Consider the following 16,933-nt stretch of genomic DNA (forward strand, 5'->3'; position numbering starts at 1 on the left):
TGGAAGTTGCAGTGTGCAGAGATTGTGCCACTACACTCCAGCCTGGGTCACAGAATGAGACTCTGTCTCGGGGGGGAAAAAAAAAAGAAGTAGGGGCCGGGCATGGTGGCTCACACCTATAATCCCAGCACTTTGAGAGGCAGAGAGAGGTGGGTCACCTGAGGTCAGGATTTTGAGACCAGCCTGGCCAACATGGTAAAACTCCATCTCTACTATTAATAAAAATACAAAAATTAGCTGGGCATGGTGGTGCATGCCTGTAATCCTGGCTACTGGGGAGGCTGAGGCACAAGAATCGCCTGAACCTGGGAGGCACAGGTTGCAGTGAGCCAAGATTGTGCCACTGCACTCCAGCCTGAGCAACAGAGCACCCTGCCTCAAAAAAAAAAAAAAAAAAAGTAGGGGATTTCTCCTTTTGTTTTATTGTGTAACATTGATGTGTGTTATAGCCTAGATAGTCTCAAAATAGGAAATTATCTTGCTGGTTTTACCAGTTGGGCAATTTATATTTATTTAGTCTTCCATTTATTCCATTTAAATGTTCATTTATTTTGCCATTACTGTTCAAAGGAAAAGGAGAGCTCTATTCAGAAGACCATATCAGGGATCCTGTAGCATTTCTCATATTTCTGTATTTTTTGCCACTGTGGTTCTTTCCTGTTTCTGTGCCATGACCCCTTTGAGGAACTGAAGAATGCTCATTGTATGTATGTTTAGAATAGGACAAGTAATAACAAACTTCCAAATCCCAGTGGCTTAACAAAACAGAGGTTTATTTCTTGTTGACATAACCGAATACTGTGGATCAGGTGATCCTCCTCAATCTTATAGCCGTGCCTCTCGAATATGAGGTTCCAAGATCGTGATAGAGAGGGCAGGATGTCTCAGGGGATGATTTTTAGGGTCTAAGCTTACAAGTAGCTCACATCACTTCTGCTCAAATTCTGTTAGCTAAAACTCACTGTCATCTTCCCAAATATTATCTGTGTGCTCTTTGCTATTCCCCAGGCCCCTGTTCATGGAGTTTCTGCTACATTCCATATTTCTAGTCACCAAACAGCTCTTTGCTTCTTTCTTTACCCATGCATAACACACTTAGTCCCTCTCCTTAGGGAGAAATCCCCAAGTCCCATTCCATCACTGTACCCGGCCTCAAATCCATGATCTCTAGATGATGTACATGGTATGTCAGGTTTAGACACGACTTCTGTTGATCTGAGGATCAGTGAACTAAGAGAGGTTAACTATATCCTTGTCCCCCAACCACACCCATTGTTCAGTAGTATAATTTGGATAGCATAGTAGTCACTGATTCTTGGCAATTCTGAAATCTCACTCGTAACCCCTGTGTGTGAGAAATTACTTGAATGGGCACTGATTTTGTTTTCTTGAAAGAACACCTTTGTCCATAGTTCTTCCTGGTTCCTGGCTCTGTCCAGGGGGTTTATTCTTTTCATTATCTACCTAGACCACATCTAAGTGGTATTGGGAAGCATGCCCTCCTTAGGTGCCATATGGGCTTCAAAATCTGCCACCTGCTTGCAGGAGGTTGAATGCCAGAGGTGGTTTTAATTTCAGACATTCTGGCAGGATTTTGTAAACTATATGTTTGGTTTCTTTGTCCATCCATTTCCCTTAACATTTGGAAGCATGAAAAGAAAAATATTTGGTAGGCATCTAATGTGTTTACTTCTAGTCAGTTTCTCATGCCAGTATCTGTTTTTCCTATACATAGTTACCAGCTTCTCTCATTTCTTTGTCCTTATGCATCTGCCTCTCTCACCTCATTGGCAGCTATGTGGAGGCCATCTGAGGCAGACTGGTTCAAAGGCTACCTTCATTTTAAACTGATCTTTGCTATAGTGCTGTGTCCCTCTGTTTGAATTTTATTGGGCTTCTGTTGCTTAGATCTTTTGTGTTAACTTACTGTTCAGGAATTCTGAAGTAGTCTGATTTTCCAATATCACAAGGTCCTGATTTTTTATTTATTTTTAAGATAGAGGGTCCCACTCTTACCCAGCCTGGTTTTGAACTCTGGGCCTCAAGCATGCCTCCTGCCTTGGACTCTCAAAGTGCTGGGATTACAGGCATGAGCCACCATGACTGGCCCGAATTTTTAGATTCTATTAACTTTTTTTTTTTTTTTTTTGGTCAGGAACATAAAAGTCTCTAGCGTGGACCAAAGGTGTTCTCTCTTCCTGTCTATTTTTGTCTCCTCTCAAATCAGCCACTTTTTGCCTGAGCAAAAGTACATGCTTCTTAAAGTACATTCCCAAGGCAGCCAATAGGATCCAAACATATACTATAAACCTTTTTTTCTAGCTACTACTTTTAGAACCTCAAGTTCATTAGGCAGTCTGCTTCCAAGTTATAGGACATATTTTGCTAAATAGTTTGCCACTGCCTTTTGTTTCCATTTTTATCTTTGCTACCAGACTGCTAAGCCAGTGCCCTATAGCTTGATTTTTATTACAGCAGCATTAGTGCCACTTCAAGGCACTGATTTCTGTTGGGATAATGCTAGCTATGAAAACAAATTGTTGCCCAAATGTATAATGGCTTAAACATAATATATTTTTTCATTGGATTATAATCCTGAGCAGTACCAGTCAGGGAATGGCAGGAATTGGGGTGGGGATGGGGACAATTCTACTCTTCCCAGTCATTCAGGGACTGGCAGGCTAACAGAATCTGTTATCTTAAACACATGGCTGAAACTGAAATGGAATAATCTTACAACTATACAGCTTGTCAGTGGAGGTCCCAAGATTCTTACCACTTGGTTCTGGCTTCAAAGCCCATGCCTTTTTGCCCACACACTATATCAAGAATTGAAAAGACACCTGGACCAGTTACCTAGCCAAAGTTTGTATTCTGTATTCAATATGTAAGCCAATCAGAAAACTGGCGATTGCTTAACACATTCAGTTGCTGGGGGTACATTACCTCCTTATCTGGAACTGCAGATGTTTCCTTGCAACTTCTTTCTGGGGCCTCCATTTATTGGGGCCATACAAAATAAAAGATTATCCCTTTATCCCTTAGAGAACACAATTTTCGTGCCCTTTTCGATTATTTCGTTTCTGAGTGAAAATTTCCCTATTATTTCAGTGTACCTGAAGATTTTGAATACTGATTGTTCAGATTTAGACAGCTTCTACTTTGTCTAGGGTCCTTTTAAAGGGAATGCCAGAACTCAAGTACATTTTCCATGTGAGATGTGATAAACATGGAACAGAATAGAACTATCACCTCTGTAGACTTAAGATTTTTCTCCTAACTATCTTTGTGTTCCTAGGGTGATACAATTCTGGAGACTGGAGAAGTAATTCCACCGATGAAAGAATTTCCTGATCAACATCATTAAAGATTATGTAAAAACTTAAAAGGCTTATGAGCCTAAATTTGTTCCTATATTACCATATTTACTGAATTTTCTGGAAAAGTAACTTTAATAAAGTTTAATCTCAGAAATTGTCATATTTCTTTTCCAGCATTGTACAATTTGAGACTCTTTGAGTAATTTAATAATAAGTAAAAAGTGGACATGCTAAAAAAAATATGAGAAACCACCTACTGTTTCTGGTCATTCTTGACTTGGAAAACAGGGTATGGAAAAGTATTCAGTTACGTACTAGTTTGTTTGTTTTTTTTTCTTATACAATACTTTAATTTGGTATCAGGGTATGCAACAGTGAATTTTCGCAATAAACAAATATAAGAACAGAAATTCCATGCACTTTTGTTTTAAGGAAATCTTCCAGCTAGGCACAGTGGCTCACGCCTGTAATCCTAGCACTTTGGGAGGCCAAGGCGGGCAGATCACGAGGTCAGGAGATCAAGACCATCCTGGCAAACACAGTGAAACCCCGTCTCTACTAAAAATACAAAAAAATTAGCCGGGCATGGTGGCGGGCACCTGTAGTCCCAGCTACTCGAGAGGCTGAGGCAGGAGAATGGTGTGAACCCAGAAGGCAGAGCTTGCAGTGAGCTGGGATAGAGCCACTGACTGCACTCCAGCCTGGGCGACAGAGCAAGACACTGTCCCTACCCACCCCCCCCAAAAAAAATAAAAAGGAATCTTTCCGAGTCATTTTTAAAGAATTTAGAAACTTCATTGAAAAGCTTATTTGCTGTTAATTTTGTCATGAGAATGTAAAATACTAAAATTTCTAAGTTAAAAATTTGCATATTAGTGCTTGTTACAAAAGATAATGCAAAAATAAACTTGGGAACTTTGCATTATGAATTTTATTTTTAAATCTACATAAGCATGAGGGAAAGAACTGTATTTTCAAAGAATTAAATCCAGAGGAGTTACAGATTTTCATTCGTCCCAAAGATTTTGTCTGTGTATTTCTTCCTTAGCTGTCGTCTTGCAGACACCATTGAAGCATAGATGATGCAGCCCCAGTTGATTAAAACGATGGCAAGCAGCAACTAAACCAAAAACTGCAAAAGAGGTGTGAAATGTGCCTGATATTTCTGCAAATTTGCATACTAGTGCTTGTTACAAAGGATAATGCAAAAATAAACTTGGGAACTTTGCATTATGAATTTTACTTTTAAATCTACCTAAGCATGAGGGAAAGAACTATTTTCAGAGAAGTAAATCCAGAGGAGTTACAAATTTTCATTCGTCCCAAAGATTTTGTCTGGGTATTTCTTCCTTAGCTGTCGTCTTGCAGACACCATTGAAGCATAGATGATGCAGCCCCAGGAGATTAAAACGATGACAAGCAGCAACTAAACCAAAAACCAAAAGAGGTGTGAAATGTGCCTGGTATTTCCCCCCGCCGTCAGGTTACCGTGTGCCATTGCTAAGGTGGGAATTAAAGTAACAAACTCGAATAAATGGGGTTCCAGTGGCGGGTACACCCAGCTGCCCTTACGTAAGAAGCGGAAGATCGTATCCTCCAGGAAGAGGCGGAGTCGAGGTGAGGGAGTGAAATGCTTAATTCAGGAATGGATTTTGGAGTTTCTGGGTGCTGAAGAAGTAGAGCCTTTCTGCCTGCAGGCCCAGTGAGTCGACACGGTGGGGGCCCGCGAGCCCCGGGACTTACCACAGAATAAATCCAGTCCAGCGTGCGACGACTCACTGGCTTCATGGTAAGGAGGCGGCAGCGGTTCGCGGGAGCTGGCGGGAGTTGCGGGCCTTACAGTAACCTCCCAGGCGGTGGCTGCCCGGCGGCAGCAGCCATCTTTTAGCCGGGCACGAGCGGCCTCCCACTCGCTTCGTGCAGAGGTGTCGCCGGCCTCTTCCGCCCGGAGTTGGTGGGGGGGGGGGGGGGGATCACGTGATCGGGGGCCTTGCCCGCCTTTTAGAGGGAAATAAACGAGAAAATGTTAAAAATTGCCCTTTTTTTTTCCCCCTTTTTTTGCCAACTAGAGAGAGAGGAGATAGGCGTACCTCCACTGGTTTTCTTTATAGTTGCAATGCAGTATTAACGCAGGATGAGGTGCTGTCGTGTCCATTGAAAAGTTTATTTGAAAAACAATCCACGTTTTAAATATTACGTCGGGGTCTAAAGCTGGAAGAATTAATGCTTTCTCCCCCGGCCCCCCCACGCCTCTCCACATCTGATACCACACGATTTAGATGAACGTTCGCCTGTACATCTTTGACGTAAAAATACCACCCACTCTTTTGTATGTGACAGATCGTTGTGGGAACCCCTGTAAATCGAGCCGTTCTTCACAAATGTATAGCATGATATATATCTCTAAGAAGAAATATGTGGGATGCGTTACCCGCCATAATGTACCAGTCAAGCAACAAGTGTTTTCTGAGCGTGTCTGAGATTCTTGAACGGCCGCGCATGAGATACTGAGCCCCGAGCACGGCAGTTTGGCTGGCAAGCATACCAGGTTCAGCTCTAGAATGTTTGGGACGCTCACATTTGAGGCCTGAGGAGTAGAATCTGGCAACGGGCCGCTTTAGGCTCTAGACGTTCTTTATACCTCGCAGTTATCTTAAAAGAGTTTTAGTCTAGATTTCAGGGAGTGGGAAGGGGAAGAGCGGAGAAAAACGTGGTCTGTTTAGGGAAGAGTCCAGGCCCTGTTTTGTTAGGTTGTCCTGTTTCTCCCCAGCCTGGAGGGGATCCCTCTCTGAAGATTTTATAGGATACTGGTTGGGCTCTGGTTTTGGATCCCGTTGGACTCCCGGTGTTGCTTCCGGGAGGCGTACAACAGGAGGTGAGAGACTTCAACTCCGTGTAACAGTTCCCTTATCTAGACACTAGAGACAATTTCGTAAGTTCCCGCAGAGTTTGGTGAGGTTGAAACGACATCGAACTAGTTGTCGTGTTTTCCGGGTAAGTTAGGGGCGAACATTCAGTCAGTGTCCCCAGCGGCTGAGTACCAGTAACAAGATGGGGAGGGTCGCACTGCCCTCATCCCGGGTCTGGAGCGGCGGGGGAGGGGCCGCGTTTCGGCAGGCGCGCTGAGCCCCGCCCTCGGGGCCGGCGCCCATCTCCTGCGCATGCGTGGCGAAGGCGGGTGTTGTGTTTTGACGCGCCGGGAGCTGGTGGGTGGGTCTCACTCTCTGCCCTGCTTCCGAGCTGCCATTGGTGATGAGCGCTTTGCGTCACAGGGGTCGCAGCCGCCGCTGGGGTCTCCGCTGTCTCGCGAGGAGGGTGAAGCGCCCCCGCCTGCTCCCGCTTCGGAGGGTAGGCGGAGAAGTCGCCGGGTACGCCTTCGCGGATCCTGCCGTCACCGACCTAGCTTTCTGGGCTGCCGGGAGCTCGTGGCGAGCGCCCCAGCCAGGCCTGCGCCTGCATCCTCCGAGGTGAGTGAGATTCGGAACAATGGGACGTGGGGGTCGGAAGGGTCGGATGAGCTGACGCTCCCGCCTGGAGCGGCGCCTTGGGACCCGAGGGCTGCGGTCTTGGCCTGCGGGGCCGTCCGGGCCTCAGCGGGCCAGGGCCAGGGCCCCCGGGCGGCTTCTGCGCGCACCTGTGGATTGGTGCGGGCGGGCGAGGGTTGCGCTTCCCACAAGCGCTCCCGAGGGGCGCGAGCCTGCCCGTGTACTGGAAAGAGCTTGGTCTCAGGGAAAAACGAAAAAGCAATGAAACTGAATCGTGGCGTCACCCTTACAGGATATGTGACCTTGCCTAGGTCCCCTAAGCCCCTGAGCCTGTCTGTAAAATGGGAATAACAATATTTAAGTTCGTTGTAGTTATGTAATGCTCATGGTGCCTATCTTAGGTCTGTCTAGTGGCAGTTCTGAACCAAAGCAAACGACTATCACCGTGGCTTTTGGACTCGTCTGTGCTGTGTTAAACATTCTGAGCAGAAATTGCCCGTGACTTGTTCATGCATCCAGTTACTGCAGCTTTCCTCATGGGTTGCTGATTGTAGGCTGGAAGGGGGCAGTGCTGAGATGAGCCACATAGTGATTTAAGAGGAAAACGGAGTAGACCTTTTGATAGGTAATTTTCAAGATTATTTAAGATAAATTAAGAAACAGCTGCCCGAGATTTTAGTAGTGGTGAGAACTTTCTGGGTTTTGTCCATGAGATGCAAAGAAAGCTATACAATCAGCTAAAATCAATCATGCTTGTCTGGAATGAGTGGTTTTAGAGGGGAACGGTTCCCAACCAATTCTTATTGCAGGAATTGGAATTCAATTTGATAGGATCTGGTCAGCAGATCGCATAACTTTTGTATCTTCTTTTGGAATTGATTAAAATGCATTTCAGAGAGGTACAGTGATTTCTTTAAGGTGGCAAGAGGTAGCGAACCTGTTTATTTTTAATACTTGGGTGATCTATTTCATCTACTCGTGAACGCTGTTTAGTCACTTTGCCTAGAAATATTAAGTATAATAATTATATTAAGTATGATGATTGTTTTGTTGTTACAGACTATCCTCTGTCTGGGCCCTTATAATCAGTTATGGGTGATGAGCTACCAAAATTCACTTCGTGTTCACGTAACATAGAGAACAGTGTTGAGGTCTTACTGTGCACCAAGCACTGTGCTAAGGGTTTTCATGAAATATGTTCCGTCACACAACCACCTTTTCAATTCCATTTTAGAACTGAGAAAACGTGAGATTTTGAGAAATAACTTCCTCCAGATCACACACCTAATAAGTGGTGGTAATTCTCGGCCTTGGCTCTGCGTCAGAATTAACATCACTCCTGCAAATGTAATCAGCAGATGATTAAATTTTATATACAGTGTATGCCATAGATGACTTTGGTAATAAGTCTGACTTTAATTCCACAGAGCAGTTCTACTTCGTTTATATCATTGTGCAGTTTTTCAAATATCCAGTCTCCTGAAATGTAGATTCGAGCTTCCTGATTCTTTATCTCCGCCATCCATTTTCCCTAGATGTGTGTCCGTATTAATTATCTAAAATTTTCCTGAATTGTGACATGAAGGGTTCTTATCCTTGTTAAAACCAGATTTGAGGATTTGGGAAAGGGAAGTTTTGGCTTAATCAGTTTGTACTAAAGATGGTGAACTTCATTTAGGATTTGAGAGACAGTTTAGAAAGTGCGACTGGAAGAACTGATTGTCTCCTGTGAGGAAATGAATAGTCCTAATTCCTGGAGTGCTAGGATGGAGAAACTTTTACACAGGCTTCTTACAGAACCTGAAGCACTGTGTTTTTCATCGGGTCTACCCGATGAAAATTTAAGAATTGCTACTTAAATTCAGAACTTCTCCTGGAAATCAACCACTTTTGTGTGTGTGAGGCAGAGTTTCGCTCTTACTGCCCAGGCTGGAGTGCAGTGGCACAATCTCGGCTCACTGCAACCTCTGCCTCCGGGTTCAAGCGATTCTCCCGCTTCAGCCTCCTGAATAGCTGGGATTCCAGGCATGTGCCACCACGCCCGGCTAATTTTTGTATTTTTAGTAGAGACGGGGTTTCTCCATGTTGGTCAGGCTGGTCTCGAACTGCCGACCTCAGGTGATCCGCTGGCTTCGGCCTCCCAAAGTGTTGAGATTACAGGCGTGAGCCACCGCGCCCGGCCAGCAAATCAACGACTCTTAATCTGTATCTAGTCATTCCAGTTTTTATGCCTTCATTTGTATTTTTAAACAGCTTTGTTAAGATTACATTTCGGGCCAGTCACGGTGGCTCACGCCTGTAATCCCAGCACTTTGGGAGGCCGAGACGGGCGGATCACGAGGTCAGGAGATCGAGACCATCTTGGCTAACACCATGAAACCCCGTCTCTACTAAAAATACAAAAAAATTAGCCAGGCATGGTGGCAGGTGCCTGTAATCCAGCTACTGGGGAGGCTGAGGCAGGAGAAGGGCGTGAACCTGGGCGGCGGAGCTTGCAGTGAGCCGAGATCGCACCACTGCCCTGCAGCCTGGGTGACAGAGCAAGACTCTGTCTCAAAAAAAATAAAAAATAAAAAAAAGATTACATTCCATCCATAAAGTTTACCCGTTTAAAGTTTGTAAGTCAGTTATTTTTAGTATATTTACAGAGTTGTACAACCATTACAATAATCTAATTGTAGAACATTTTCGTCATCCCAGAAATAAACCTCATTACTGCCCCAGCAGCAGCCACCAGCCTTATTTCCTCTCTATAGATTTGCCTATTCTGGACATTTCATATAAAAGGTATCATACTATATGTGGGTTCTTGTGAATTTTTTTTCATTCATTTAGCATAATAAAAAGGTTCATCCATGTTACAACATGGTACCAGTACTTTGTTCCTTTTTATTGCCATAAAATTCCATTGTATGGATAGACCGCATTTTATTAATCTGTTAATCAATTGATGGGTATTTGAGTTTCTCCTTTTGAGGTATTATGACTAAAGTTGCTGTGAATATTCATATACAGTTTTTTGTGTGGACAAGTTTTCATTTCCCTTGGGTATATCTAGGTGTGTAATTGCTGGGTCATAGTTCGACTTTATTTGCATTTTAAAAAACATTTTAATTTAGTATTTAGTGATGATTTTGAAAAGCTAATTACTTATTTGATGATTTACATGCATTCCAATTGTTTGATGTTTCTTTTTATTTTTTAAAATAGAGACTGGATCTCGCTTTGTTGCCTAGGCTGTCTCAAATTCCTGGCCTCAAGTGTCTTCTGCCTTGGCTTTCCAAAGTGATAGGATTACAGGCGTGAGCTACCGTGCCCCGCCTCTTTGATGTTTCTGATGAAGACTGCTTGTTTGTTTATTTTGAAGCGGGGTCTCATTCTGTCGCCTAGGCTGGAGTGCAGTGGTGCAATTATGGCTCACTGCAGCTTGGACCTCCCAGGCTCAGTTAATCCTCCTGCCTCAGCCTCCTGAATAACTGGGACTACAGGTGTTCCCATCATGCCTGGCTAAGATTATTCTTTTCAGCTAATGATTCCTGTGTAGAAATATAAGAATGAGTTCTAATTTGTTTGTTTGTTTGTTTTTAACCTATTGTGGAGGACATTACCAGTCATTCATTCACCTTTTACTGTCAAAGTGGGTTAACAGGCTTATAAAACTGGAGAAGGGAAGGGTAAGGTTTCATTTTTTTTTTTTTAATCATACTTTGTTGAGATTTTATTTTATTTGAACTTCAAGTTTACTACCTAATAATTCCCTTTAATACATTAATTTTCAGCTGTAATTTTTATGTGAAATGGAAGTGTTCAGAAAACACTAAAATTCTATTTCAAAGAACTAAGTGAAGATAACATGTATTAACTTGGAATTCACAGGTATTTTTTCCAAGTCCAGTAATCCCTTCATTATATAGAGGAGAAAACTAAAGTCCAGAGTAATGTGGTTTTCTTCACATTAACTAGAGCTCGTTCTAGGTGAAGCCTGGTCTTCAATCCAGATCTTTTGATAATCTCTTCGATTCCCTCCCAACTTTTCTCTATCCCTTCCCTCCACCACACACACAGTTTCTGAACTGAAAGGTTTTTATTTTTATATGTGTGTTTCTTTAAATTTCCTGAGTGGGCAGATTAAAAAATGTTAAAAGTAGAGGGAAATACTGAGAAGATTGTGCAGTATTAGGGTTTTAGAGTGCTTATGAACAAAAAAGCAGTATGATGTATTTATAATTCTGCTTTTCCAGACCTTCCAGGACAGTGATTTTTTGCATTTTCAGTCCAGTAAACAGAAGACTAGAAATATCTGAACCCCTGAAGAAAGACTTGTTTAGCATTAATTGATTCTCTATTAAGTTATGGTTCTGAGAAAGCCAAGATGCCCTAAAGTGCGCAAGTTTAATATGAAAACTATGGTGGAATACTTGTATTTCACAGTCATGAGTTTTTGTTGTGGGTTTTGTTTATTGGTTTTTCTTACCTCTTTAGAAAATTACCATTCTGTTATTTGATTAACTTGACCCCAGTTGACTAGTGATGGAACTTCCTGTGATAAAGGAGGTGGAGGAAGATGAATATTAGGCCCCGGGAAACAAAGGGCCTAGTAGTTTTTTGTTGTTGTTTGTTTGTTTTGAGACGGAGTTTCACTCTAGTCACCCAGGCTAGAGCGCAATGGCACAATCTCGGCTCACTGCAACCTCTGCCTCCTGGGTTCAAGCGATTCTCCTGTCTCAGCCTTCCAAGTAGCTGGGATTACAGGTGCCTGCCACCATGCCCGGCTAATTTTTGTATTCGTAGTAGAGACGGGGTTTCACCATGTTGGCCAGGCTGGTCTTGAACTCCTGACCTCAGGTGATCTGCTTGCCTTGGCCTCCCAAAGTTCTGGATTATAGGCATGAGCCACTGCACCCGGCCCCCCAGTAGTCAATATATTCAAAATGGTTAGTATAAAATGCAGCTTTGGGGTTTATGAGATAAAGCTAAAATGCGTACTAGATTTCAGCTCTAGCAAAGTTTTGAGCCAATGTAAACTGATAAAACAAACTAATCTTTAATATTCTAGTCATCCTTATGGGAAAGGATAATAGGGAAGGGGACCGAAAACATGATTTCAAGATATTTTGTGGCCTGACTTTTGGATTAAAGAAAAAAAGCTAAAGGAAGGCTTATTGGGAATGCTGAAAGGAATGAGAGATAAACTGAATATAATAGTGTAGTAATAACAGTAATACAGTGTAGTAATAATAACAGCTAACATTTACTCAGCACCTGCTGTCAGCCAGGCACTGCCTCTTGGCTGCTTTTTCATTTATTATTTAATCTTCACTAAAAGTTTCCTGTGCTTTTTAAAAATTAGCTTTCTAAGGTTGAAAAAATAACCTTTCACTAAAAACCATAGGATTGGTTTAAACAGGTGAACTTTCTGGTATGTAAGTTATATCTCACCAAAGTTGTTTTAGAAAAGTACATATAAAATACTATCACAGATAAATCAGTAGTCTGTATTGTTAGTGGCATATGTATATGAAAGGTGTAAAGCCGTACATAGAAATAACATCAACTGAGGACTGTGGTGTTTTTGTTTTTTGTTTTCTACAGAGTGATAGGAGGGGAAGATAAGGGGCATAAGATAAGTGGTGGATACATGGATATTTGGTACTTTTTTTTTGTCTATGTCAGATATTTCTCAAATTGGTTTTAAAAAGATTAGTAGAGTGTTAAATAATATTTGAGAACTTTACTATGTACTGGGTGCCTTTTCTAAGGGCTTTTTACATCTTCACAAACCCTGTGAGGCAGATTCTGTTATCACTGACTTGCGGATGAAATTAAAGCACAGATATACTAACTGGCACATAATTACGCTGGTAGTGTGGAACCAGAATTCAGTCTTAGGAAATCTGACTTCAGAGCTTATGCTTTAACCACTACATTACTATGCTACAGTGCCCCTTTATAATACAACAGAAGTAATGGGTCACTTAAGTATTTTCACCAAAATATGTTTCAAGGTCTTTATTTGCATTTTTGTTGAGACTATTTAGTCATTCGTCTGTTTTCAGGTTACTGATATATTTCTTTCCCTTTTACAGATAATGGCATCAGCTGCTAAGGAATTTAAAATGGACAACTTTTCACCTAAAGCTGGCACTAGCAAATTGCAACAGACAGTACCAGCTGATGCATCTCCTGATTCTAAGTGTCCTATATGCTTGGATAGATTTGATAATGTGTCTTACTTAGATCGCTGCTTACATAAGTTCTGTTTTCGCTGTGTACAGGAGTGGTCAAAAAACAAAGCTGAATGTCCACTATGTAAACAGCCCTTTGATTCTATTTTCCATTCTGTGAGGGCGGAAGATGACTTCAAGGAGTATGTCCTAAGGCCTTCGTATAATGGTTCTTTTGTCACCCCTGATCGACGATTTCGCTACCGTACAACTCTGACGAGGGAACGAAATGCTTCTGTGTATTCACCTAGTGGTCCTGTGAACAGAAGAACAACAACTCCACCAGACAGTGGAGTACTATTTGAAGGGTTAGGCATTTCAACAAGACCTAGAGATGCTGAAATTCCTCAATTTATGAGACAGATTGCAGTAAGAAGGCCAACTACCGCAGATGAAAGATCTTTGCGGAAAATTCAAGAACAAGATATTATTAATTTTAGACGAACTCTCTATCGTGCTGGTGCTCGAGTCAGAAATATTGAAGATGGTGGCCGCTACAGGGATATTTCAGCTGAATTTTTCCGTAGAAATCCAGCTTGCCTTCACAGATTAGTCCCCTGGTTAAAACGTGAACTTACAGTTCTTTTTGGAGCTCATGGATCTTTAGTGAATATTGTCCAGCATATTATCATGAGTAACGTTACTCGCTATGACTTGGAGAGTCAGGCATTTGTGTCTGATTTAAGACCATTTTTACTTAATCGAACTGAGCATTTTATACATGAATTTATCAGTTTTGCCCGATCTCCTTTTAACATGGCAGCCTTTGACCAGCATGCCAATTATGATTGCCCTGCTCCTTCATATGAAGAAGGCAGCCATTCTGATTCTTCAGTCATAACAATATCTCCAGATGAGGCTGAGACCCAAGAGCTGGATATTAATGTAGCCACTGTTAGTCAGGCACCATGGGATGATGAAACTCCAGGACCATCTTACTCAAGCTCAGAGCAGGTGCACGTTACTATGTCTTCTCTTTTAAATACTTCTGACAGTTCAGATGAAGAACTTGTCACAGGAGGAGCCACGTCTCAGATACAAGGAGTACAAACCAATGAGGACCTAAATAATGACAGTGATGATTCTTCAGATAATTGTGTCATTGTTGGGTTTGTTAAACCACTAGCTGAGAGGACCCCAGAACTTGTTGAACTGTCCTCTGATTCTGAGGACTTAGGTTCTTATGAGAAAATGGAGACAGTGAAGACACAAGAACAGGAGCAATCTTACAGTTCTGGTGATAGCGATGTTAGTAGATGCTCATCTCCACACTCTGTCCTTGGAAAGGATGAAGAAATAAATAAAGGTCATTGTGATTCTAGTACAAGAATCAAATCAAAGAAGGAAGAGAAACGATCTACGTCATTGTCATCTCCCAGAAACCTGAGCTCATCTGTAAGAGGAGACAGAGTATATTCTCCATATAATCATAGACACAGAAAGAGGGGAAGATCAAGAAGTTCAGATTCACGTTCTCAGAGTAGAAGTGGGCATGATCAGAAGAATCATAGAAAGCATCATGGGAAGAAAAGGATGAAAAGTAAACGATCCAGAAGCAGGGAAAGTAGCAGACCTAGAGGGAGAAGAGACAAAAAGAGATCAAGAACTAGAGATAGCAGTTGGTCCAGAAGAAGCCAAACTCTGTCTCTAAGTAGTGAAAGCACAAGCAGATCAAGGTCTCGTAGCAGTGATCATGGTAAAAGAAGATCACGGAGCAGAAATAGAGATCGTTATTATTTAAGAAATAATTATGGAAGCAGATACAAATGGGAGTATACTTATTACAGTAGAAACAAGGACAGGGATGGGTATGAATCATCTTACAGGAGGAGGACTCTGTCCAGAGCTCATTATTCTAGACAGTCTTCAAGTCCAGAATTTAGAGTTCAGTCCTTTTCTGAAAGAACAAATGCTAGGAAAAAAAATAATCACAGTGAGAGGAAATATTACTACTATGAAAGGCACAGATCAAGGAGCCTGTCTAGTAACAGATCAAGGACTGCATCTACTGGGACTGACCGGGTGAGAAATGAAAAGCCTGGAGGGAAACGAAAATACAAAACACGGCATTTGGAGGGTACTAACGAAGTGGCTCAGCCATCTCGTGAATTTGCTTCTAAAGCAAAGGACAGTCATTACCAAAAATCTTCATCAAAATTGGATGGAAACTACAAAAATGAGAGTGATACCTTTTCGGACAGCCGATCATCAGACAGAGAGACAAAACACAAAAGGAGAAAAAGGAGGACCCGGAGCCTAAGTGTAGAGATAGTCTATGAAGGAAAAGCTACTGATACAACTAAACACCATAAAAAGAAAAAGAAGAAACATAAGAAGAAGCATAAGAAACACCATGGAGATAATGCTTCACGTTCCCCAGTTGTAATTACCATCGACAGTGACAGTGATAAGGATTCTGAAATAAAGGAGGATACAGAATGTGACAATAGTGGTCCTCAAGACCCTCTACAAAATGAGTTTTTGGCTCCTTCCTTGGAACCATTTGAAACTAAAGATGTAGTTACAATAGAAGATGAATTTGGTGTGCTGGACAAGGAGTGTGATATTGCTACACTTAGTAACAACTTGAATAATGCCAACAAAACTGTAGATAATATTCCATCTCCAGCAGCTTCAGTTGAACAAACTCTCGATGTAAGAGAAGAGAGCACCTTTGTTTCTGATTTGGGGAACCAGCCCAGTAACATTGTGTCTATTCAAACTGAGCCATCAAGGCAGTTGCCATCTCCACGGACATCATTAATGTCAGTATGTCTTGGTAGAGACTGTGATATGTCTTAAAACTGGCCAAAGCATTTCATTGAGAATTCTGATGGTATAAAAAGAAAAAAGGAACAATGTCATCTACTGCAGTCTATTTAAAGATGACGTTTGGCGAAAACTCTCTTCCTCACAATATTTTAAGTGATTTTTTTTTTTTTGGTGTTAATTTGTAAAAATCATTATTTGTTCAAAATGTATGTCCCACCCTCAAAGATATGCACTTTTAAGTGAAGAAAATGATACTGCTAGCAGTTTATTTAAAACTTGGGGTCCTTTTTAAATAAGAAAAATTATATAAATTTTAGAAGTTATTTCATAAAGCCATACGGTATTGACATATTTTTAAGGTAGTCAATGAGTATTTTTGAATTTTTTTTTTTTGAGAGTTATTCTGGAAATGTGTTATAAGCTAGGAGAATCCCTTTGGACAGTCTTTATTTTTCTTAAAAATTTATATGATTCAAAACCATTTCTTCAGGTTAAATTGAGGCATTTTAATCTGCACAGTTTATCTTCTGCCAAAATAAAAATTTACTATTTCCTTTATATACTTGTTTATCTGGACTGCTAGTAAAACAAATGTGTATTCAACAAAAGAAAAATAAAACACACTTTCAAACAAGAATCAGACATTTTCCTATGCAGTATTTTTTTTTTTTAAGTTTATTTCAGTAAAGCTAAAATCTTGGAAGTAGCTAAGGGCTTAATTATCTCATAAATACTGACCTTCAGGTGAACAAATACTTTATAGTTTTAATTATTTTAGTTTTTTGAGTATCTCATTTGCTTTTTATCATCAGTAAAAACAGCATTTAACTTGCTAAATAAACATGAAAAATCCTTGTCATACTTATTTTACATTGGTAGTTCTTTTATATAAAGTGGTTATGTTTTCTCTTGTTTTAGGGATGATAAAATTACATCTATGCTGATGTAGGATTGCCACTGAACAGTGGAGCTTGAGTTGAATCTTAATTCAGCCTTCAGTTTGCCTCTGCCTTGTTCCCATATTCATTCTTTATTCAGTAGAAATTGCAATGCCTACTATGTGGCAGGTTCTGCTAAGTTTTGCTTTTTGTTTTTTTGAGTTGGAGTCTGGCTCTGTTGCCCAGGCTGGAGT

General features: G+C 41.3%; 3 protein-coding genes across 13 annotated transcripts in view; 2 read left to right on the forward strand and 1 right to left on the reverse strand.

Moving 5' to 3' along the window:
- NDUFB6 (NADH:ubiquinone oxidoreductase subunit B6) overlaps positions 1-4,125 on the forward strand; it is a 20,077-nt gene extending 15,952 nt beyond the window's left edge. The window contains exon 4 of one of the 3 annotated variants that reach the window (XM_025358938.1): positions 3,299-3,480. In XM_025358938.1, the coding sequence (XP_025214723.1) occupies positions 3,299-3,367 (69 nt within the window). In that variant the 3' untranslated portion in view covers positions 3,368-3,480. Of the gene's footprint in view, positions 1-3,298 lie in introns of all 3 variants that reach the window. The other 2 variants (XM_025358939.1, XM_025358940.1) reach the window with 2 other exon arrangements.
- SMIM27 (small integral membrane protein 27) overlaps positions 1-6,598 on the reverse strand; it is a 17,967-nt gene extending 11,369 nt beyond the window's left edge. For 2 of the 7 annotated variants that reach the window (XR_003115909.1, XR_003115908.1), the window contains exon 1: positions 5,064-5,318. Coding sequence is in view for 4 of the 7 variants with exons in the window: in XM_025358943.1 (XP_025214728.1) it covers positions 4,318-4,440; positions 5,064-5,108 (168 nt within the window). In the remaining 3 variants the exon portion in view is untranslated. Of the gene's footprint in view, positions 1-4,223; positions 4,747-5,063; positions 5,319-5,751; positions 5,843-5,865 lie in introns of those variants that run through there. The other 5 variants (XM_025358942.1, XM_025358943.1, XM_025358944.1 and 2 more) reach the window with 5 other exon arrangements.
- TOPORS (TOP1 binding arginine/serine rich protein) lies at positions 4,915-16,662 on the forward strand. Of its 3 annotated transcripts, XM_025358934.1 has the most exons (3): positions 4,915-5,109; positions 6,593-6,787; positions 12,892-16,662. In XM_025358934.1, exons 1-3 carry the CDS (start codon positions 5,107-5,109, stop codon positions 15,829-15,831), a joined length of 3,138 nt encoding a protein of 1,045 aa, XP_025214719.1. In that variant the 5' UTR covers positions 4,915-5,106; the 3' UTR covers positions 15,832-16,662. The 3 variants fall into 3 exon arrangements, with proteins under 3 accessions (XP_025214719.1, XP_025214720.1, XP_025214718.1); XM_025358935.1 differs by lacking the exon at positions 6,593-6,787; XM_025358933.1 differs by lacking the exon at positions 4,915-5,109 and having other exon boundaries at positions 6,066-6,787.
- The last annotated feature ends 271 nt before the right edge of the window (positions 16,663-16,933 follow it).

The sequence above is a fragment of the Theropithecus gelada genome, chromosome 15 (assembly GCF_003255815.1).
Source record: "Theropithecus gelada isolate Dixy chromosome 15, Tgel_1.0, whole genome shotgun sequence".
NCBI classification, from domain to species: domain Eukaryota; kingdom Metazoa; phylum Chordata; class Mammalia; order Primates; family Cercopithecidae; genus Theropithecus; species Theropithecus gelada.

Excerpts from the sequence above, each read along its gene's own strand:
- TOPORS (XM_025358933.1), top strand. The coding sequence starts at position 6,482 with ATGCGTGGCGAAGGCGGGTGTTGTGTTTTGACGCGCCGGGAGCTGGTG. Across the intron at positions 6,788-12,891 it reads CTGCGCCTGCATCCTCCGAG|ATAATGGCATCAGCTGCTAA; the intron begins GTGAGTGAGATT and ends TCCCTTTTACAG.